Source organism: Protobothrops mucrosquamatus, unplaced genomic scaffold (assembly GCF_001527695.2).
Source record: "Protobothrops mucrosquamatus isolate PMUCROS unplaced genomic scaffold, P.Mucros_1.0 scaffold139, whole genome shotgun sequence".
Taxonomy (NCBI): Eukaryota; Metazoa; Chordata; class Lepidosauria; order Squamata; family Viperidae; genus Protobothrops; species Protobothrops mucrosquamatus.
The window spans coordinates 1,317,344-1,342,366 of NW_015386505.1; the positions used below are offsets into that span (position 1 = coordinate 1,317,344).

The window sequence follows — 25,023 nt, forward strand, 5'->3', positions numbered from 1 at the left end:
TTAAGAATATTAAATAGGAATATATTACTCACCAAATACTTGAAATCCCAGCACACAAGTGTATGTTGTCCAATCTATGTCCTTACAATCAGAGCGGTTCCTTATCAGTTTACAGCCATTTGGAATGTCCCCTTTATAAAAATATATAATTGGTATTGGAATAGCTAGTTATAATTTCCATTTGTATCCTATCTTTCTATCCCTAGGGTTCTCAAAGTAACTCTCAGAAGAAAAACATTCAGAAACATAACTCAATTAAAACCCTGTTAGAAGCAACAACTAGTCATTATCATTCCAATTCAAAAGAGCTTGTTGAAATGAAACGCCATGTTCCTAAAAAGAGAGAAACAGCAGTCTCTGGAAGGGATGTGTTCCACATTTTGGAAACACGGTAGGAAAAGGTCCTCTCCTCTATTCCTAAAAATGGGCCTCTGAAATTGGTGGCATTTTTAAAGAGAGGCTCTTTGATCCTGTGTCTGGTCAGGATCAAACTAACCATACAGTAAAACAATATTAGAGTGAGATTTTTTTTAAAGTTATCTATATTATTATTGTTTTTTTTTAAAAGCAAAATAAAAACAACTGTGAAATATTTTGAGTTTGAATAACTGTTTAAAAGTGCTTACTAGCAGGGTATGTTGCAAATAGAATTTTTTTCACTATACTATCCCTTGTTATTTGGGTGTTGCAAGCATTCATGCTCCAAAGCAATGGTGGCCAAGCAAATTATTCTACATTGTGTGTATTATTAAAGAAGGATTCAAAGATACAATGGAAATAAAATCTAAACACTGAACTATCTTTTAGCCATAAGAAAAATAAAAGGCTAAATAGCAGTTTTACTTTTTATAAAAAAAGAGAACATTTTGTTATAATAAATAAGGCTTATACAGTTCATTTAGTGACTGTTCGAAGTTACAACAGCACTTATGACCATTTTTCATAGTCACATGATCAAAAGTCAGATGCTTGGCAACTGACTCGTATATATGACGGTTGCAGTATACCAAGGTCACCTTTTGTGACCTTCTGACAAGGGAAGTCAACTGTGTTACTAGTTTAACACTGCAGTGATTCACTTAACAACTGTGACAAAAAGGTTGTAAAATGGGGCAAACTAACTTAACAAATGTCTCAGTTAACAACAGAAATTTTGGTGTCAATTGGGGTCGTAAGTTGAGGACTTACCTGTAGTTTAAATTATTTATCAAATGCTTGCAAGTCCAAGAATTAGGGCTGACACAATCATGTTAATATAAAATATATGATTTCAGCAGATTAGCATATATAACTGTCTGCATATGCTACATTCCAGTGCAAATCCTATTGTAATTGTTTTCTAAGCTGAAACATCTCAAATTTCTTATAAAAGCTTCTCATGAAAAAGCTTCACATATCTTGAAAATTTGGGGCATAACTTTAACTTACATTTTAGACTATACAACTGTTTGCCAACAATAAATGCTAATAGAATTTAAACTTAAAGTGACAGACGGGGGAATAAAATCTTAAACATTCCTTCTCTTTGAATTTTCATTCACTGATTCCTTCAATAGCTTTAGACTTAAATTGATATAATTTTATTTCTATACATGTGAACTTATTTATTACTGTAAATAAAGAAAAGCATCCAAAGACACTTTTAAGTGGAATTTATACTTGAAACTGTATTTATTCTTAAATGGATTAGGATCAATATATGTTATTACTTTAAAGTTCTCTATATAAAGGAGCCCTGGCGGTGCAGTGGACAGAATGTAGTGTTGCAGTCTAACTCTGCCCACAGTCTGGAGTTTGATCCTGGAAGGCTGAAGGTTGACTCAGCCTTCCATCCTTCAGAGGTCAATAAAATGAGGATCCAGATTGTTGGGGACAATATACTGACATTGTAAACTGTCCAGAGAGTGCTGTAAAGCACTATGGGGTGGGATATAAATCTATTGCTATTGCTATATGCCATAGGGCCAGGTTATCTATGGGACTGCTTCTCCCTAAGGACATCTACCTCTCCTACCAAATCAGATAATGTCAGTCCATTCCTTTAATGTCCAGTTTGTACATTCCCTTTAAAAATGTCATTTTATGGATCTAGGAAATGTGCATTCCTGGGGCAGCTATTTCCTATCGAATACCCTTTGCTTTGAGGTTCACCAGGCCTCTACCCTCTTAGTATTTGGTTTTCCCCCCAAGCCTTGACATAGAGAGGTAGTGAGAGGATTAAATGAGGGACTTCATAGTGCCAGGCTTTTAATGTTTATGGTTTAATAGATATGTGTATTTGTTGTTTTATGTACAGATATTGTTTTAATTGTGTATCAGCCGCCGCCCAGACTTTGATATAAGATGGGCAGCTATATGAAGCTTTATTTAATAAATAAATATATGAAAATAATGAAAATTACTGCTAATAGTAAAACAAGTCATGTTCAATTGAACTTGATTCCTGCTAGTTACGTAGATGCATGCATGATTTCTTGGCAAGATACAAATAGCCATTGCCTTCTTTTGGAATTGCATCTTGCAATCTTAATCTCCTTCAATTGATAGTCAAAAGCAGGAACACTTCAATGAAATAGGCATTGTGTTTTATAATTTGTATGTGAAATTGGGCCAGATTTCTTCTAATTCTCATCCTGCCTAGTTTTCATAAGCCATTATTCTTCACTATTACACAGTAACAATTTACAAAAGACAGCAGACATATCTATAGAACCATGGGGGCTCTTCATAAGAGTTTATTGTTACTTCATTATTATTCAGTCTTATTCTGATTTATAATGTTCATATCCTGGATATCTCCAAGCTCATTTCAAGTATACCATAATTGTTTAAGATATTATAACTTAAATTTTGTCTTTTAGGTCAATAAGCAATAATTTTGGTAATATAAAAAAAAATCCTGCAAAGTTGTGACAATTAAGCTGAATATAGCCTGCCAGCCATGGTTTTTCCTAGATTAGGAATCCCAAACAAACAACAAACCCAAAAGATTCTACTACACCACCTTTGGGCCAAGGAAAATAATTTGTTTTGTAAGTCTAATGCACATGGGACATTTTGAGCTCTTAAAATAAAATTTACTAAAATAAAAGAATATTAATAGTCCTAAAATAATTATTTTAACTAGTACATCAATAAAGAAGGGATTTAATCAAGCAAGCATACATAACACTTTCAAGCTAAAACTTATACTCTTGACATATCATACCCCAGCACCTCTTTCGTAAAATGTTAAATTAACTGATGCCTTTGCAGAGAAAGAAGCTATATTTGGAAATAACATTAAGAACAAAATAACTTTGAATAATACTGAAGATCAGGTTATAGAAGGTCAAATTATTATCCTGTCAAGAAGCATTCCATGTAAAGCACGTTTTCCCCTTATGATTGTTAGCATTTTTCTAGTATGGAAGTAATTGCAATTTTGTACTCACAGTATAATATTTCATAATCTCCTGAGTTGGACATTATGTATTTGTTTTCTGGGGACCAATCAAGGTGTGTAATATAGCTGGAATGTCCCTAAAACACATATAAACAAAAAAGAGATAAAGAGGCTATTAAAATTCTAGTTAAAACCGTGATTTCTCCCTCTTTCATCTTTTAAAATGTTCATATAAACAAATCAACATAGTAGTTTATAAAACCAATCCACCAAGTTCTATATTTTGATGGGGCTGAACTAGAGCCCATGAATGGATTACAATTACCAAAAATCCCAGTTAGCCGTGTTGAAATGTAAGCATATGGCAGACAGATGCAGATGCCTGCTTTAATCATTTCATTGTGTGCGCTTACTCCTTCTCAATTGCAATGATTTCCCTATACATAACTGATTTAATAGCAAAAGCAAATTGACCTGTCAATCACATCTGAACCTGGGCAAACAAGATTTGTATGAAGATGGAGTGGAAGGCTACAATTTATCCTTCAACTGAAAGGGTGGATATACAATAACAGAAATGTTTTTTTGTGAGCAGTTATGTATAGAGCTTGTTTCATGCCAAGGATAATAGAATGCCAAATTCAACTGTTTTACATGAATGAATTTGCTTTTACAATGTTCCCAGTTGCTCAGGAAAACATGCAGTGGGCTCAGAAAAAAAAGAAGAAAGCTCCATCTGTTTGTCTCTCCCCCCCCTGCCCTCCATCTGTTATCCTGAATCTTTAAAAATTGAGAAGCTAGCACTAACGTTGGAGGAACGTTTCACTCATAAAATGCAAATCAATTTATAACTTTCTTGAAATGTGTTTTTCTGGATTTTTTTTGCTGTTATTCTGTCTCTCGCTGTTAAAATAAACTATTACAATTATAGACTGATCATTTCTTTGTCAGTGGGCAAACGTACAAAATCAGCAGGGGATCAAATTATTTTTTCCCTCACTGTATTTCATTTCTGACATACCCATATCCATATGTGACAAGTATTGGCACGTCACTCTAATAAAAACTGCACGTACTACATAAAAACGCTGAACTATGAAAGATAGGAGAATGTCAAATTTATGAAGAGAATGAATGGCATACAGAGCTATCAAAAAGTGAAATCCTACTATGAGCCAATTAAATGTTTACCAATCACATCTTTTATTATCAGATAAATTATAATGTTTTATTTTTGTTCTGCCAACTATCAGAGTATAACAGTTTACACTAAAAATATAAAATTAGAGTTTAAAAAGACAAACTAACTTCAAAGATGTGGAAAAGCTTAACTCTGTTACTGCTGGAAGAGTTCTCAGGTGACCTGCTGAGTGGTGGAAGATCATACAGAAGATGCTATTCTTCGATTAATCCAGACTTACGCTCTAACATTAATACCCAACTCTGTGTATTTTGTCTAGAAACAAATTTACATACTAATATGAAGAGTGAAAAATATTCCAGATTTCTCGGTCCCTGAAACTTTTTGGAAAAGATATTATTTTGGTTAAAATTGGGTTTAAAAATAAAAGGCAGAATAAGCACATCTCTTTTTGCTCTGATTTTCCAAACTAATATAGTCACTGTGTTTTTTTTCATGTGGGGCAATTGTTTAAAATATAAAAATTTCCAACCTCTCAATATTTGCATTTCAAGTGAGATGTGTCACTCTAATATATTCTGATAGAGAATTTGAAATGTCAGATTAGCATTCAAAACTGAAAGGTACATGTGAATTCAATTGACACCCAAAATTGCTTTTTAACTTCCACATGTCCAGAATAATATACCAGGATTTGAATAATGGTATACTGTATGAAATTCTGTAGATCCTGAAAACAGGTTTTTGGGTAAAAAAAATAATTCCAGAACGAACTACAGAAATAATGAGCATGGAAATCATGGAACTCTATCATATTTTACCACAGTTAAAAGCAATTTTTGCCTACATTTAAACTGGAAAGAATGTTTTGTATATATACCTTCATGCCCTAAAAGTAAAAGACATTCTTAAGACAGCCTTAAGAAGTGGCATTTGAGGATAACACTGTGGTCAAGTGATAAGAACACAATATTAGTTGGGAATATTTTAAATAGAAATGTGCTATTCATTTCCTGCACTATCAACCATCAGAAAGTAAGGTCAAGCATGATGTTTGTTACTTTCTGAAATTAAACAGTTTGGGATCTGGATGAGAAAACAGTTAGATCTGTATGTATTCCCCCTTTATTTATAAAGTGAAAAAGAGTATCATTTTACAGTTCTTACAGTGCACTTTCCATATCTGCTGTACTTTCTTCCATTTTCTGTTACTATGTAGAGGTAAATGAAGTTGTCATGGGAACCCACTGCAAGAAAGGTGCCATCTGTAATGCAAATTAAAAACAAACTGTAATTGGACAGTGCAAAACTCACTAGCATATCATGTATGAAACAGTTGTAGATAATAACATAAATACAAGTTGTAATTTCAAAGCATGTACTACTATTATTTTACCTATTGAAGGAAAATGATCAGCATTCAGAATGTTTTAAAAGTTCATATAAGTCTGTTAATTAGTACGGCTCTTGATAACTATGTACCATCAACTAGTGTTATTTTTAGCAACCACATAGGTTTTCTCCATGACAATTTGTCCCAAACTTGGTCCCATCAACAATGTAACTGAGTTCATCCACTGTACTGCTTATTGCCCTGTTCTCTTTCCTTCTACTTTCCCCAGAATTATAGACTTCTTCAGAGAGCTAGATTTTTGCATATGTCCAAAGTATAATGATTAGAACCTGGCCATTTGTGTATTGAGTATAATTTTCTAATTGCATTCTCAATAGTCTTCTACAATACCTAAATTCAAAAGTGTCAATACTCATTCTATCCTGCTTCTTCAAAGTCCAGAATTGGCTCTAAAGAATGCCCTGTCAAAGGAAGGTCATAAAGGAATACTAGCCCATTATCTCTTTTCCAGTGACGTTTTCTGCTTTCCAAAGACCTGCTACTCAGGGTCAGAGAGAATTGCTAAGCATTATATAAATTAAGTTCCGCTTATAGAATTGTTTCAGACTAGTTTTTCAGTATCTCTAGTCTCTGGCCAAATTCTTCTTGTATTGTGTCATTCAATTCCATATCAAATTGACAAAAGGAGCAATGGGCAGGAAGCAATGGGGGCCCAAGTAGGAAATCAATGGTTTCCTTCTGGCAGAGACTCTCAAGATGCAATTGGCAAATCTAGCCACAAATACCTTCATGGTTTAAAAATAAAATAAAAATTATCCCAAAATTAAATTTACAATGAGCAAGAATAGTTTACAGAGCTACTGAAAGGCTTTTAACGGTAAAAATAAAATTTCCGTTCCCTCAATCAGAGATATATTTAAATGATGGTATAAAAATGTTCATTCAATGGAAACTTCAACTCAGTCATACATTATATAGGATTGGGATATTTCAAGTAACGTATTTTCTTACATAAATCTGCTTCTCCATTAAGATCATCTAGCAAAATCTATTTTGATTTCCTCTAAAACAGGGAAGACAGAAAATAGAGACTGGGACATTTCTGCAACTAAACTATGTTTCTGTTCACATTTCACTATGTTCACATTTGACACACTTAGCCATAAGCTTGACCAGAGTCTTCTGAAGTGCGTGCAAATTATAATTAGTTCAAAAACAACTATGATGATACATAGCTTAATTAAAATAACTCTCAGTGGCTTTTTGAGAGTATTCTATTCAGACAAAAAGACTTTGTTTCCCCCTGCATAGGCAGAACATCTTAAAAAGCTTTAATGTAACTGCCCTAACAATGCTGCCTACATAAGACAATTTGTTTAACAGGAAATAGTTATGTTTAGAAGCAGACTTGCTGAAATCAAGAAAGCAAATTTAAATGTATTTTGTTCTGTAAATGGCTGGATTTGTACATGGCTATTTTGTACATGGATTTGTTCATGACTGTTTTGTACATGGCTGGATTGATTCTGGATAATTCTAGCAAAATAAAATTGAGAATATTTTGGTTGTTCCAGGTTCTGGATGATCTTGCAACAAAGGTTGGGAATTTTTTCTCCTCAGCCTTGCAGTGCACCTATCAATTGTCTCAATGCTCTTCTCTCTTTCTCCTTCAGTCAATGTGCTTGAATTCAAGCATGGCATAACAGTCAGCCCTTCCCTACTTGTCTTCTTCTTCCCTGCTGACATCAGCTATTATCTTTTTTCCCCATTTTCTTCCACCCTGCAGTATTTGTGTTCTGAGTCCCAGAATTTAAATGTCAAATTCAGTCAGAAAAAAAGTCCAGTTTTTGAGCTGCTGCCAGGGCATATATCTGCCGGGATACTATTTTCTATGTGAATTTGCATGACTATTTCCTTTATTTAGCTACTACCAGTATTTAGAAAGAGAAGCTGGCAAACAATACTGTTGATTCAGGTGCAGTAAAACCAAAATCAAACAAAAAAAATCAATGTTCCATATTGCTTTACTTACTTTACTAAGCAATATTTTTTCAATGTGGGAAAAATAACTTCATGAAGAGGTTAACGTTATTTTGTTCTTACATTTATATTTTATTTATTTTGAATATAACATATCATACATGGATTTGTAATAGACAGCAACATTTCCCCAACATTAAAAAACACAATAAAATATGTATGTTAAAAAGATTTATATTCAGATACAATATTGTTCTTAACTTAAAACACTCCTTTTAGAATAGTTGACATGTATTTAGAAATAAAAAAATAGTTCAAATGTATTACAGTTCTGCATACCTACTGTGTACCGCATCACAGAGAGCTGCTCGTTGCCATCTGTATGGATTGAAACCAAATCTCTGGTTTCAGCATCCAAAACAAACCACCTGTGAAGGAAAAATAGAAATGTTCTTACAAGGTTACTGTGAATTTTATAAAATGACATAACTGGTTTGACATCTGATTAAATGTTGCTCTAATAATATATCAATAAATAAGTTTTTGTTCACAATCATTTCTAAGGCAGCAGGAGTATCTGAAAACAGGGCATATAGTATGTGTATTATTATATGACCTCTTCTTGGGGCCTGGGTCACACTTTTTATTTAAATATTTACTATTATTTTGCATCCAAAGGAAGCACAGGTTAAAACTGGTGATGTATCCAGATAAGGCCAGACACTTTGGGGCGATTAAAGTGCACAACAGGCCCATTAAAAAGCCACTCATTTCAATGACAATAGGTAAGTTTGCCCCCGAATTTCAGTGGCTGTTCTGACAATTGAAAAAAATGGGCCTGGAATTTGGGTCCTGTGGATTGCCCATCCCTGGCATATACAGTTGTGTGATTTTAAACAAATGCTTATGTATTTAATGTTTGTACATAGACTTATTTAACCTAACCAAATCAGGACGTCAGCATCAGCATGAGCCCCACTGAGGACTAAGTACTGTTCTGGGAATTAATAAGAACAGCCACAAGGCACCAGTGTCTTAAAGATGATAGAATCATAGAATAGCAGAGTTGGAAGGAATCTTGGAGGTCTTCTAGTCCAACCTCCTGCTTAGGCAGGAAACCCTATACCATTTCAGACAAATGGTGGTCCAGTCTCTTCTTAAAAACTTCGTGTTGGAGCATTCACAGCTTCTGGAGGCAGGTTGTTCCACTGATTAATTGTTCTAACTGTCAGGAAATTTCTCCTTAGTTCTTGGTTGCTTCTCTCATTGATTAGTTTCCATCCATTTCTTCTTGTCTTGCCTTCAGGTGCTTTGAAGAATAGCTTGATTCCCTCTTCTTTGTGGCAGCCCCTGAGATGTTGGAACACTGCTATCATGTCCCCCCTAGTCCTTCTCTTCATTAGACTAGACATACCCATTTCCAGCAACCGTTCCTTATATGTCTAAGCCTCCAGTCCCCTGATCATCTTTGTTGCTCTTCTCTGCACTCTTTCTAGAGTCTCAACATCTTTTTTACATCATGGTGACCAAAACTGGATGCAGTATTCCAAGTGTGGCCTTACCAAGGCATTATAAAGTAGTATTAACCCTTCACGTGATCTTGATTCTATCTCTCTGTTAATGCAGCCTAGCACTGTGTTGGCTTTTTTGGCAGCTGCAGCACATTGCTGGCTCACATTTAAGTGATTGTCCACTAGGACTCCGAGATCCCTCTCACAGTTACTACTATTGAGAGAAGTACCACCTACACTGTACCTGTGCATTTGGTTTTTCTTGCCTAAATGTAGAACCTTACTTTTTTCACCATTGAATTTCATTTTGTTAGATAGCACCCAATGTTCAAATCTGTCAAGATCCTTCTGTATCTTAAGCCTGTTTAGAGTAGATTACTAGCACAATATGGTGGGATGCAACATGGTGGAAAGATGTCATAATTTCAATGACCTTGAGAATGAGCCTAGAATGAATATAAGATCTTTGCAGAATCACTTTTGCTAGTATGTTGGAACTTTTATATATCTGTTCTCTGTAACTTTTTGTTATATTTTATGAATTTTATGTTATAGTAGCTGATGCTATTCTACAAAAAGTACAACCCTCAGCTGATTTCCTGGGAAGTTTAAGAACCACAATTAACAGCATTCTAGATTCCTAACACTTTTTGTACAGGGTCTACAGCCAAAGATGCAGCAGCATTTAAAATCTATCATGTCTACCTAACAAACCCTTTAATTAGATTTTGCAATGGCTACTCAACTAAAATTTCTAAATAAGAAAAAGAAAAAGCCTGAACTAAAGCATATGACTCTTCAAATGAGTTGACTGCAAAGTTCCCACTAGCACTGGCAAGGAAAATAAAAAGAAATTTTATCTGATATGCAGTATATTGCTGCCCCTAATAAATATCGCAGCTAGATATAGCAATAGGCAGCAAAATATGAAACAAACCTTTAACCCATCTTTTCTGCGAAATGCCCTCTAGCTCAGAGGTCCCCAACCTTTTGGGAACCAGGGAACCGGTTACATGGAGAGGTTTTTCCGCAGACCGGAGGGTGCGTGGTTTTGTGTGCTACCTGCATCCCCCGGATGGGGCTTTGCTTGTTTATGCAGACCGGTTGCTTGCATGCCACGGCCCGGTACTGGTCTACAGATCGGGGTTTGGGGACCCCTACTCTAGCTTACCGGGATTTGGGGACCCCTGCTCTAGCACCAGAACTTGTTATTTCTATGGAAATCCTGGGTACTGGTAGAAATAGTGTGGATGTGTTTCAACAGGACAACACAGATGTAACATCTCAGCTACTCTTTTATCTCTCTTTCTGGATCTGAATCCATTGTTGACTGCACAGCAGGAGAAACTATCTTTTGTCTCTTAGATACTGTTGCTTCTTATTCAACTGTCAGAACTTCAACATTAAAATCTTTTGTCTTTCCCTGCTGAAATTTCCAATCAGTCAGTCTGAGCCATTCACTGCCATTATAGAATTTATTTCTATTCTCCCAAGTGTCTCTTCTGTAGATCTCCTTGGAACAGATATGTTATGCAAATTAGGGGCCACCATATATTGCACACTAGATGGAAGGTATTTACACATCACACACTTTTCAGCATGATAAAAAAGTAATGGTTTTACTGGCAATGCCTCTTGGGAGGAAATCCAATCTGATATGATAATTCCATTTTAAAGGAATTTTCAAAGAATTTGTGCACAAAGTATTCTAATGAGGGGGGACATGCAGCTTTAGCCCTTCCTGTGAAATTCAAACTGACTCAACAAAACAATTGCTCAGGAAAATGCAATATCCCTTCTCCCAAAAGCTTAGAAAGGAATCAAACTAGTAATTGAAGCACTCTTGGAGCAGGACATTATAATATTTACTAGAAACTCCTTGAACACTAATATTCCATATTATATTTTTTAAAAAGTATGTGGGGGGAGTATTATGTAGTAGCACATTTTGTAAGAGATAGAATGATAAAGTTGTGATTCCTTCCTTTCTAGTGGTTCCAAATTCTAACCAGCGTCCCTCCACACCTGCTTCCCATTTTTTCATTGTTGACCTCTTTATTTTTAATTTTTGTTCATCTTTCTGGTTAGCATCCCTCCACACATGCTTCTCATGTTTCCAGTTGTTGACCTCTTTATTTTTAATTTTTGTTCATCTTGATAGCCAGTTTCTTTTTGATTTTACCTATATGTACAAATTAACCCAGGGGTACACCAAATCTGTTTCTTCTTTCAAACTTTACATTATAATCTCATTCCGATTCTTGCCTTGCCTCTTTCTGATTCTTGCCTCTTAAAGTTGTCCCTGCCTATTCCTGTAGCAGAGGTATACACTTCCCTGGGAATAGATTTTACACCTCAAATAATTACCCAAACTCTTATATATTCTTCTGAAAGATTTTGTTGGCATTTTTCATTGGTCTGAAGTTGCAGATTTCTCTTTTCTGGCTTCAAAATGTCTTCTTGTTTCTATTAATACTGTAGGAATTCCTAACTATTCTAAGCTTTTATCTTCTGCCAGAAAATGGCTTTGCTCAATCTATTTCAACACAGAACTATGGTGAACAAAATAGACCACTGCCTTACTAAAGCAAAGCATTAGTTCCTATTGCTGCCGCTTTTGTTTGTGCACAGCAGTGGCTGCTGCTTATTCTGGGGAACTTTCAGCCCCCCTTTGTCTTGGTCATTAGCTTTTTATTGCTGTACCACATTGTGTGGTATTTATTATCTATCTGTTTTTAGCTTTGTTTTACACTTTTCTTGTTGTGAAATGGGCAGCTGTATAATTTTGATATACAGATGATAAATAAAAAAACTATATATTTGCATAGGTTTCAGACATGCCACTATTTGCATGCCACACATTCATTATTTGCCTGCCTCTCCCCGAATGCCCATGTGACAGAGGAAAATTAAATAAAAAAAAATACTATACTGAAATCCTTTACAAATTGGATTAAAGGTGACAGAAGCATTTGCAGGAAGAGATATAGAAGAAATGCTCCCCAGAAAGTGAGTTTCCATAGGTAATTTGGCCAGCTGTCTAACAGAAAAGAGAGAAATGCCTAATGAGCAGACAAATTTTAAAAAAGACATGAGATCACATAGCTAACATGAGATACATATTGCAGATACTAAAACATATTGCAGAGACTAAGAAAATTTAAGATATATTTCTGCTCAATTGACTTTGTTCTTATTTATCCAATTTATATGCTGCTCATCTCACAGTGCAATTGTAGTTATTATGCCAAATGTAGAATATATTAAAACTAATAGGTATGCCAAAACATTTGACTACTCTTCTTAAGAATCCTTACAATGAACAGGAAATATGAAGAGAATTGAATCAGGAGGAACTGAGTGCTTCAGAATAGAGGGCAGGGAAAGAATATCTTATAGAGCAGGGGTGTCAAACTGCCGGCCCGTGGGCCGGATGTGTCATGCCGAAACTGCGCCCACCCCATTGCCGGCAATGGAAAAACAGTCGTGATACATCGCGACATGTCACATGACGTTGCAAGTTTGACACCCCTGTTATAGAGTGGTATCTTATAGAGTGAATATACTTAATGACAAGATAGGAAGATAAAATAGCTGGATTTCATTAAGTGCAGGCTAAAGCCCTATCAATTTGAGGGTGATAGCCAGATGATTAATTTCAGGGTAAGCACTTTGCTAACTTAGAATAAGGAGAACTCAAATATATGGAAATAAAAATTGAAACAGAAAAATCTGAGTTAATGTTAAAAATTAAGACAACCAACCAGCATAAATCAGTATAGGGTTTCCTGCCTGAGCAGGGGGTTGGACTAGAAGACCTTCAAGGTCCCTTCCAACTCTATTATTATTATTATTATTATTATTATTATTATTATTATTATTATTATTATTACTACTACTACTACTACTACTACTGCTACTACTATTACTACTACTACTACTACTACTATTATTATTATTATTATTATTCCTGTTGGCAACAAAATTAAAATGAAAGATAATTTTGCCTTCTTAGGACAATGGGCAACAAAAATGAATTAATTTTAGGAAAGATGACAGTGCTATTCTTAGACATCATGAAAGATAAGGATATTTCTCTAACAATGGAGCTGATAAGCAAATCATTGAGGTTAAGCAAATCAATGAGGTCATTAAATGAATCACATGGTCATTAAGTGAATCCAGCTTCCTCAATTGACTTTGTCAGAAGCTGGCTGAGAAAGTCACGAACAGTGATTGTGTAACGGCAACACACTGCAACTGTCATAAACTAAGTCAGTTCCCAATCGCCCAAATTGTGATCACGATTGTTGGGGTGGTGTAACTTCGAAGATGGTTCATAAATCATTTTTCCAAGGCCATTGCAACTTGAAGTTTTGTTAAACAACTGGTCATAAGTTGAGAACTACTTTTATTAGTCTATTTCCTAAACTTTCTTAACGATAGAATGTGAGCAACAGTATTTCTATGCAAGGCAGTCTCCAGACTAGAAAGCCTAACGTTTGAATCGGTTAGCATTTTCTTCTAAGCAATCCCATACTCATTTGGTGCAGGACCTTTGAACGTTCCTAATACAGTAGCTGAAATAAATAAAGCTGAAAGAAATACAACATACTGTGATTGGCCTATGGCTCCTGACTTTTGGTACACCCTATATGAGATTTCTTCCTCACTATATTGTTCTCCTGATATCTTTAGCAAACAGATCCTCTATTCTACTGGGCTACTGAGTACTGTATCTTCACAGAATTATGAACATGCTTTTTTATTACTATAAAATGCTTTGGAAACTTTATAACTCCAAAACATATATGAATTAATTATCCCACCATCAAGCAAGCATATGTACTATCACAGTACATAGGAATGGGTTTTGCTTCTTTACTCATAAATATGAATGAACTTGTTCATTTCTAGTACTTTTTGAAAAAAAATCTTCCTTCTGGATGTTCTTTCTCTTTCTTTCATGCAGGAATTAACAATCTGAAGCCTTTCAGAAGTTGCTGAATTCATTTCCCAGGATATAAAACTCTTTCTTGATTTTGGTGATCAATTAATCAATCTTTCACCACTGATCATACTGTTGAGTTTTCTAAAAATTGTCACTTAGTGCAGCGTTCCCTAACCTTTCCAGGTTGGTAGCCTGGCGTGAGGGCAGGGGTAGATGGTTTTGTGTGAGGGGCAAGTGCACACGCACAAAAGTTCATTAGTGTGAGCAGTGGTGCACACACATGCCGCTCGCATGAGTAGAGCTGCAAGCACCAGTGCCCGCTGCGAGAGCGAGTGAGGCTGCGAGCACTGGGACCCATATGAATGGGGCTGTGCAAGCTGGACCACCATTCATGCGGCCCAGTTGCGAATAGGCCCGGCCCAGTAGTGGGCCACATCCCACAGGTTGGGGACCCCTGACTTAGTGATATCAGAAGAATAGGTGCTTTGCCTCATAACTTGATGACATTATGATACAATCCATTTGTTCCAGCTAAGCAGGTTTGAATATGATCAATGCCTGAATGGGTAATTACCCATGAATCCCATAACCCACTTTGAATTCCATAACGGAAGACACAAATATGCTAACTAAATTAAAAGCAACAACAGTAAATCACTATCAAACAGAGAACAATTTCCAGAGGATTATATTTGCTTTTGCCTGAAGAAAAGCATTACAACATTTTTACCTTCCTGAGTGTGTTCCTATCGCTACCACTGTACCACTTGGATGGAAGTCAGCACAATGTCCCGGTTCCTGAAAGACACATGTTGATCTTATGATGTAAGTTAAAATTGAATAATATTTACACAGGCAATTATTCACTGGCCTGTCTCACCTGGATTAAGAGAAGTAAATTGGAGTGAATTCCACAGTTCCAGTTTATGAAGCCATATGCTCTGAAATTACTCCACATATGTGGAGCATATGGCCCATTATACTATATTGATTTTAACCTGATGAATTTAAACAAAGTCTATAACTATGCAATCTGAATATCACGTCAAAATTTACTAAAACTAATTTAGGGATTAATGCCAAGGCAACTTATGAATCATTTTAATGGCATGGTTTTTACCTGTCTAATAACTTAGCAAAATACTGCCATTCATCCCAGCTTAAATAACTAACTGATTAGTCTAAGAGACATTTTGCATCATTGTAGGATCATTGTCAGCAAGTTTTTCTAGCTAGACCAGCATTATTCACCTCCCCCTCCCCTGTGGTTCTTCAGGCATAAATTGTGGCCATCCTTCACTGCTAAATCTTTTTAACTTAAGATACTGAAGAATGACCATCCATCCAAAGTTTTTACTTTATTTCTGACTTATAGACCAGAGATGGGCAACCTTCTTCAGCCTGGGGCTGCATTTAAAAAAAAAATTGTTCCAAAAACTGCAGTGGCATGGTAATGATGCAGTGATGTTAAGGAAGAACAGGAAGTTGTCAACTCCTCGCTTTCTATGTAAAATAAGATGTATTAAATAAAAACTTTTTTTTTTAAAAAAAATGGAAATTATGCTGTTGTTGCAAAAAAAACCCCCCCTACTGTTTGATTTTCTCTTAACATGGAATCTCTACTTAGAAAACACCCCATAACTATGCTTAGTATTCTAATAGAGGATGAGGCACATACATCTAGTAGCCTGGTCCATTCAAGAGTGTGGTCCACTGAATTCCACATACAAACTTGACGATCTTGAGCACAAGTTAAGAACAGGTCTTTGAACGGATGTGTTCCCAGGCCCCAGAGTTCATCGGTGTGGCCCTAAAAACACAATGTTAATGTATGGACAGATATCCATAATTATATAGTAAACAAAACAGATCAAATATCTATAAATTCAAAGAGAAGAAAGGGACACACCTGTACTTCCACTTGAAAACCATCATTAAATGTTCCACGCAAAATAAAATTCCTTGATGTCCCAAGAATAAATTGATCAGCTTTGCCTTCTGCCACAGCTCTTATTGTCCCATATTGATCAGGAACCTATGAAAATCATATTTCCTTGAAATCCACTGTATAGATTACAAAGCATAATAATACTCTAAAATACTGAAGGTCACAACAAATCTCAAATAGATTCAATGTTTCTATCATTAACCTTTTGTTACCTTTCTTATTTTAAACTATCTCCTCTTTTCAAGGTGTATATTATATGATTTGAGTGATAAATATGCATTTTAAAAAAATAACATTTTAATGTTGTTTTTTCCCTGTTACAATCCAGTCTTATTTCAGGGAAGATGGAACTTAATTTCAAATTTCACTACTACAAGCACAAAATAATGCTAACAATCATAGCTGGGGGGGGGATTCACTCCTACGAATCCTCGGGTTACGAATGTAATTGGTAGGCTCCACTACATTTGTAACTCGAGGTTTACCTGTACACATATCAAATTGGCATCTTCTTACTAATTTTATTGACCACTTTTTAAAAAATAACTGTTTTAAAATTATTTCCTTTTTTGTTTAATTGCAGTTAAAAACAGTATCACTATAATAAAATAACTGCATTTTTCCTAAATTCAAAGTAAAATATCTTTAATGTACAATATCTGACTGAGTTATCAATGTCAGATGAGGGGATTTTAAAAAATGATGTCCTGCACAATTTAGAATTTTAAGATATGATTTTATTTTTCTTAACATGTCTACATTCTGTTTTACTATTTGTAAACTATGTCATTATAATTATTGGGTTTTACTGTTTTTTTGCTTGCTGTCTCACAACTTGTTTTCATTTTATTTTTTTGAGTTGGACAATAACTGTAAGAAGCACAAGAAATCTTACAAAATTACAAAACTTCAAATAAATCCATATTATGTGCTTTGCTTTCTGCATAAAGATGTCAAGTTACTGTACCTAATAAATTACTTAATTTCATTACCTAAAACTAATGCAAAAACATAATTCTATTAATTGTATTGTGTCCCATATGTAAGATAATACTGAAAGCTATACATTTTTCCTATACGAATGAGATGACAATTTATCCCACATTCCTGCAGAAGAGGAATCTTCTAATCTTCACCTATAAAGAGAGCAAATGGATTTACTTGAAGTCTTGCTATCTGTATAAAAAGATATATCAGGTGTATTTAGCCATTTTTTATCACTGACCCAGCATTTTATGCAGATTTTTGTGCATTTGGTTTCATGGGGCTAAATAATTTTGCTTTCATTTAATATTTTCTCATTTATTTTTAATTTAGCTGTTCCTGATTTTTTAAGTTTTGGAAATTTATTTTCAAGTCTTGAATTGTAAACTGACCTGGAATTCTTTTTGCTTGAAAGATAACTCAGAAATACTTGTGCAAATAAATACTATGTTAATTGTGCGAAGAAGATTAGGAGATAGAAAACAAATTTAAATAGACACAAAATGAAAATAGTTGTCATGATTCTTACTATAACCTGAACGTTCAGCTTAACATGCTTAATAAGAGTACTATGAAGAGAGCAGATGAATCTGCTAAGGTTTTTTGAGCTACTCTGAAGGAGAACAGGATAAAAATCAATACTGTAATTATATGATTAATAAAAAGGATAGAAATTGATTGGTACATTTGAAATCTTAATTAGTGCCTGCTCTTCAGCTTCCCTCATCTCAGCTCAAAAGTACAGTTTCCTATTATTTTTCTTACCTCTATTTCCCTTTCAGCATTCAAGTCATGATCCCACAAAATGATTTTTCTATCCTTCCCACCTCCAGTTAGCAGCATTCCATTCCTCATTTGACAGAGTGTGAACACACTGCCATCATGAGCTTTGATTTGTTTGCTGATTTGATACACACCTGTAATCATATAAGAAACAGTACAGTGCCAATACAGCATATTTGCCAACCAGTTTAAAAGATTATTTAGAGAAATCAGAAATAATTAGTGCTATGTGTATCAATAAGATGTTTGAAGGAGGGTGGAATTTCAAGTTGAAGAAAGGCAGCATTTCTTCAGTCTGATCAAATTATATCTGAACACTTTTAATTGCTACATGATAGCCTCCTTATATTAAAAATTAACTTGATGACTGATTTTTTAATAGAAGGAGAAAGAATCAGGAGGGTTCATGGATAGATGTACATGTGTAAATTAAAAAAAGAAAAAGAAAATTGAGATACTGATGCCTACTTCTGTTAGTCTAGAGAAAGTTTTTGAAAATGTGAAATTTTAATAGTCTTCTGGACTGGGGGGTTATAATATATTTTAATAAATAATAATAACTCTAAAGACATGCTCAAATTTACCTAAGGAAAAAAAACATAGTTGGGTGTTTCTGATTACTAAAAGATGGATCCAAGAGGAATTTCACCTTTTTTAGGGAAAAGGCAGACCCTGATCCTAACTTGTAAAAGAAACCCCACCCAATAGCTGCAAGTGCTAACTAGTAAAGAGTGTAACTCAACATCTTCATTGTTAATTCACCTTAACAAAAAAATGCCAATGGCAAGAATAAAGAGAAATGGAAGAACAATAACTAATAATTAATAAACCACAGGAAAGTATTTAGAAAATTTACCCTTGGACATTTGAATTCTCTCTGAACTGGTTTTGCCCTCTTCTGCATGGGGACTGTAAGGTCTTTCCATGATCAAAAATATTCTTCACAGTAAATTCAATTATATTCTTGGTCACCAAAGAAGGAACCAATAGGAAAGATTTAAATTGTTGTTCAGTTGCTAAGTCGTGCCCAATTCTTTGCGACCCCATGAATCACGGCAATCAGCCCCCCCCCCCAATCCTCCATTGTCTTCTGGAATCCACCCAAATTCATGTTCATTGCATCGATGTATCCTGCCATCAGAGGACTATTGCTGATGATGTTGTGTGGTGCATGTGCTGGCTCTTTGAGTTCAGAAAATTGCTATCACCTAATTACTAATTTGTGGGTATGTGTGTGTGTAGAAGTCCTCAGTTTGGCTTTAATGTAGTCAAACATGATGCCAATGCTTGGCTCACCCCATCCTATCAGGAATAGTGCTTATCTTTTGCTCCACAGCTCAACTAAAGCCTGAAAAGGGAGAGAAGAAAATTCCTCTACAAGATAAGAAGATGTTTTGTGTCCTGCCCTCTAGATGGAAGAGATGGAGTTAACCTCTGTTGTTGTTAGCTCCCTCTTTAGTGTCTTTTCACATATATTCACTTCCTTCAAGCCTATGTACTTGAAAAGAAAATAAACTGAGGTTTTATAGCCACAAATTACTACTAACTTCTAAAAACCCATAGAAGCCAATTTAAAGATCCAGATTTTGGACATACTTACTTTATATCTAACTTAACACCCAGGCTAACTTTGGATTTCAGTCACTAACCATATGCTGTTAACCAACTTTGATTATCTGAATTATCTCAATTCAGTTTTTCTTTTGAGTGTTCATATCTAACAAACTTCTAATTTTAACATCAGTATAAAACAATCAAGAAGTGGGCTGGTTTAACTGGAATTAAATGTGAGATACAAAAAGGATTAGCGCATAAAGGCTTTGCATATAATGTTTTGTATAAATATGTATATTTAGAAACCTCTGAGTAACATTAAACTTTAAGATTAATACTTAAAAGGTCATGTACCAGTCATAGTAAATCAGTTATTATCTGTTCTAGAACACAAATTAAAAAGCAAATTTATGCTTAACTTTAAAATTTGGTGTAAAAATCCAAGTAAAGTGCAAAATGCATATTTCATTTAGACTATCTTTACAAAGATAAATGCATTTTTTTCTAGATATATGCAATAAGACATACTTTGAAACAAATCTTTATTAATCCTATGGTAAATTCAACAAGACCTATAAGTCATAAAAAAGCCAACTCAACAAAACTTGGATCTAGTTAAATATTAAAGTTTTCATTGTAAAATATTTGCTGTATATAGTAAAGTATTATTTGCTTTTCAGTTATATGAAATGCACTCTCCATGATATAATTATGCTTTTACATTAGTATTTTCTTTAGAAACAAAGTTCATTGAAAATATATATTTGCAGTTAAAATGTCATGTACTGAAACTGTTTTTTCTGGCATGTGTATTTACAACCCAGCAATTTAATTAACTGCCAAAGAAAATAATTATCTTTGGGTTTAAGAACTACCTTAGAGCTCGGCAGTGCCAGACATACATTTTCCTGGTTGCTAATAATAATTATTTTCTAAAAATTTAAATTGAAATTAAATATAACCTCTAAAGCGTATTTAACTTAAAAGTCAGAACGTTAAAATTAAAACAAGGTTTGGTTCCAGTATTTGATGATTAGCCAATTTGATGATTGGTTAAGAATTGCAAAAATTCTACATTATTTTTTTCTCTTTCTTTCAAGCATTTATTCATATGATAATTAATATTGATAAAGAAGAATATTTGTAGCCAGTAGAATATAAACTAAGAACAAACGCCACCCGTTACTAGCATTGATGATGTTACCTAGTTTGGATAATGAAACACTTGGATAAAAACAACCAAGCTTAGAATAAGCAACATTCTATGAAAATATTTTATCCGATGTTATGACCCATGTGTTAAGTTAGAAACTTTTCATTGCTCATGCACATTTCTTGTTTTAAGTCCTGATCAGCTATATTATTTGTTCATATATATTTCCCATCAGTTGATAATTATGAATAGCCATATTGGAAAAGCTGTAATGATACAACTAATCAAAGATTCCATTTCTTATAGCAGTTAAAATAAAATGCTGTCAGGAAGTCCACAAGCAGGACTAAAGGCAACCATTTACTGCTATATTTCTTCCCAGCAACAGATACTCAGTGGCAAAGAACAGCTTCAGAATTTCTAGATTTGAAAGGAGCATATAAACACCATTAGAAATTGATATTAACCCATAGTAGCAGATCTTAGCCACAGTTTGTGGCAGCAAGTTTTTAAAGCTAATTCTAGAGTGTTCTTTTTATCTACCCTGATTCTGAAATACTCAATTATGTTTCAGTTTGTTCTAGATATTTTGCTTAAAACTAGAAGAGAAAGGTTTGCTGAGAAATTTATAACTTGGAACAAAATTAATCTAAAATGTTCACCAGGGTTTTAAAATTCTTTTTTCACATACATTCAACTGAAAAACTAGCCATGAAAAACTAAAGATTGATAAAATTTAGTATAGTATAGTATTATATTATATATGCATTAATTAATAGTTTTATTGAAAACATATGCCATCTGCATTCTCAGGAACCTACCTTATTTGATCTCCAATATTGGTTGCATTTTTATTAAACTTGAAGTATATTTACATGATATAAATAAATCTGTAAGATGAGAGCGAAGGTTCGTTCTCCGAGCTTGTGGGTTGGTTTCCGAACATTTCGTTACCAGGCTGGGTAACATCTTCAGCAGAGTTTAGGGGATGTCGGCGTCAGTGTTCAGGTGTGGGTGTGTCAAGTGAGGTGATGGGTCAGGTACGAGTCATCAGTGAGAAGCTTATGATGGGTCTTGTAATAGGGAGGTTACATCAGGTCAGGGTCATTGGGAGGTGAACTGCTGGTGGGAGGGGGAGGGGGGGCTTTTGTGGGTTGGTTGAGCGTCGGTGCTGTCTCTGGCTGGCTGTGTGGTTGATTTGGATTCTGAGGGGTTCATAAGCTGGTTGTAGGTCGATGTGCCTGTTGATGGAATTGCTTGTGGAATGCCAGGTTTCGATGAATTCAGGAGGATGGCAGGTGGCCGATGATTTTAGTGTTGCTCCAATCGAACTGATGTTGTTTGGTGTCGGTGTGGGTAGAGATTATGGATTTGCCAGCCGGCGTTTGTGGATCCTGTTTTTTAATTGATGTGATGTGATGTTTGCTCCACGTAGAATTAGTTGCAAACATTATAGTCTATTTTATAGATTACATTGTTTCTTTCATCCTTCAGTATCTTGTCTTTGGTTCTGGATGGTTCCTGGCTCTGGCAGAGTGCAAAAACTAACCCTACCATACACAAAAGGGGTGTCAGAAATGAAAGCCAGATTTCTCCAACACCTAAGAATTACAATAGTGCAACAAACCCACAGCCACATTCCACCAGGAATTATCCAGAAACAAAGACAAGATACCGAAGAATGAAATAAACAATGTAATCTACAAAATAGACTGTAACGATTACAACTAATTCTACGTGGGGCAAACATCACATCAATTAAAAACCAGGATCCATGAACACCAGCTGGCAGTCAAACGCCATGATCCCAAATTCTTAATCTCTACCCACACCAAACACCAGTTTGATTGAAGCAACACTAAAACCATTGGCCACACTACCACCTGCCATGCTTGTGAGTTCATCAAAGCCTGACATTCCACAAGCAATTCCATCAACAGACACATTGACCTACAACCAGCTTACGAATCCCTCAGAATCCAAATCAGTCGCACAGCCAGCAAGAGACAGCACCGACCCTCAACCAATCCACACAAGTCCCTCCACCAGGAGTTCACCTGACCTAATGTAACCTTTCCATCACAAGACCCATCACAAGCCTCTCACTGACTCCTACCTGACCCATCATGAGACCTTCATTTAACACCCCCACACCTGAAGCCTTTATAAACAGAACACTGACACTGACTTCCCCTAAACTCCACTGAAGATGTTACCTACCCTGGTAATGAAACATTTGGACCCTACACCTGAGCTACAGATATTCGCCACTATTGCAAATATGCAAGAATAAGTATGTTACCTTTTGATCCTTTTCCTGATGTGGCTTCTACAGTAGTTTTGCTCCATATAAGCAATATCCCACCTGAATCACCAGTGAGAACTTCTCCATTGCCTAAAAATGCTAAGCACTGAACAAATTTGGGTTTGTCGTATTTCTGAAAAACAACAGAATATATTTAAGGCTTTCTGTGTGAACAACTATACATGCGAACACAGGCAAGTAACCTCAATTTAGACAGGTTTACTGGGGTTGGTGGTTGGTATATTGTCTTAGTAGAACATGTTAACATACATACAAATATATTTATGTGTGTCTATATATACATGTGTGTGGGTGTGGGTGTATACACACATATACACAAACACACACACACTTGTATAAATACATACTATACACACATACATTACATGCTATTAAATCTCCTATTTTCTGAGTAAGAATTATTACGAAGAGTTATTATGAAGAAGAAAGTAAGCCTTTCTTGGGAAGAATATAATGTAATCAGCGTAATACTTCAAAAATTCTAATTTACAACTTCAGGAAATTTGGCCAATATAAAGATTCTTACCCCAAATATTCCTTGTTTCCTTGTTAATGAATTTGTATTCCAAGTCCAGAAAAAGATATGAGATTTGCCAGATGTTATTATTGTATCTTTATCAGTCGGATGAAAAGCTACTGCCAGGACAACTTCATTTGTAGTCTTTTTAAAGAAAAAGGGAGTTGTCATTATTAAAGTTTTGGTTCTTATAAGTAACTAGAGAACTTGCTATGTACACAGAAACGCAAAACACAATAGTGAAGCAGATTTGCTCATTTATTATTCATGATTTATTCTTAGCATTCAAGCAATTGTATTTTGGGTACACCTTACATTATCTATAGAGAAAGCAACATGTGATCTAGTTGCAGATAAGTTCATTTGTCAAATACTTCCAAATTCCTCTCAGCCTTTTGGCTGACATCAAGTGTGTGATACTTCCAGAGTGGTTGCAATAATAGGAAGTGGTGCATGCATCCAGCTATATATAAGAAGGTTGCAATTTAACCTTCTATATAAACAAAGGAATATGAAGATTCTGGCCCACAGACACCTTTCTCTGGGTATTTTAATAAAACATCAGATACAGTTAGAATGTAATAGTGATAAAATTGGAGAAAGCAGCAGGGGGATTTACCTTGGAAGTGTAGTTTATCTATATTATTTATCTTAGTAAATTTATACTAGTAAATACAGAGATTATGTACAGTAAATACATCATTGACTATGATATAGATATTCTGGCATTGGTAAGCTAATCAAAACTTGAATCCATTCCATTGCTTTGATTCATGAACAGAAGTCATAGTTCGTGGGTTTTTTATTTATTTCTTTATCATGTCCTTCTCACACAAATACTTTTTCCTGTTAACTTAAAAAATTAAATTAACTAAGTGTTGGGCACTGTCCAAAATCACCTTTGGTCAGATAGGCAGCTATATACATATGATTAATAAATAAATAAAAATAAAAACACTTCATGCATTTGATGATTTTTTTCCAAGAATGCTTATACTGTTGTAAATCTGTAGGTCGTTGGGTGTATCCAACTGATGTCTGTCTCTGCTGACAGATAGCTATTTGGTCCAACTGACAAATTCATTTAGTGAAATGGAGATATTGCTATAAGTAATTGTATCACTAGAGTGATACATACTGAAGGCATCCTTTCTTGCTTTGAACACAACACAAAGCTGTACATTCCTCTCTGAAAAATTGACAAAATTACCAAGAGGGACAAACCAAACTTAGCAAATATTTCTTTTGAAATTTTTCAAATGTCCAGTAAGATGGTAGCAAACAGATTCAATATATTTTGCGTAACTTTGGTAATACATCTAAGCATCTCTTAGAGACTTAGATCAAAATGAAATCTATTATTTACCTTTATTTCTGCTACTTTTGATTTCTTCTGCCAGTCCCAAACAGTCAGCATGTGTTCGTTAGAATCATCA

The 25,023-nt window shown here is 34.9% G+C and overlaps 1 protein-coding gene across 1 annotated transcript in view; it reads right to left on the reverse strand.

Annotated features, from left to right (window-relative positions):
- Positions 1–25,012, reverse strand: part of EML4 (EMAP like 4) — a 30,791-nt gene extending 5,779 nt beyond the window's left edge. The window contains exons 1-11 of the mRNA XM_015813107.1: positions 24,954–25,012; positions 23,597–23,731; positions 23,047–23,182; positions 18,020–18,171; positions 16,232–16,357; positions 16,001–16,132; positions 15,053–15,120; positions 8,200–8,288; positions 5,694–5,791; positions 3,435–3,522; positions 33–131 (exon numbers count right to left, since the gene is read on the reverse strand). Of these exons, the coding sequence (XP_015668593.1) occupies positions 33–131; positions 3,435–3,522; positions 5,694–5,791; positions 8,200–8,288; positions 15,053–15,120; positions 16,001–16,132; positions 16,232–16,357; positions 18,020–18,171; positions 23,047–23,182; positions 23,597–23,731; positions 24,954–25,004 (1,174 nt within the window). The 5' untranslated portion in view covers positions 25,005–25,012. The remainder of the gene's footprint in view (positions 1–32; positions 132–3,434; positions 3,523–5,693; positions 5,792–8,199; positions 8,289–15,052; positions 15,121–16,000; positions 16,133–16,231; positions 16,358–18,019; positions 18,172–23,046; positions 23,183–23,596; positions 23,732–24,953) is intronic.
- Positions 25,013–25,023: the final 11 nt, after the last annotated feature.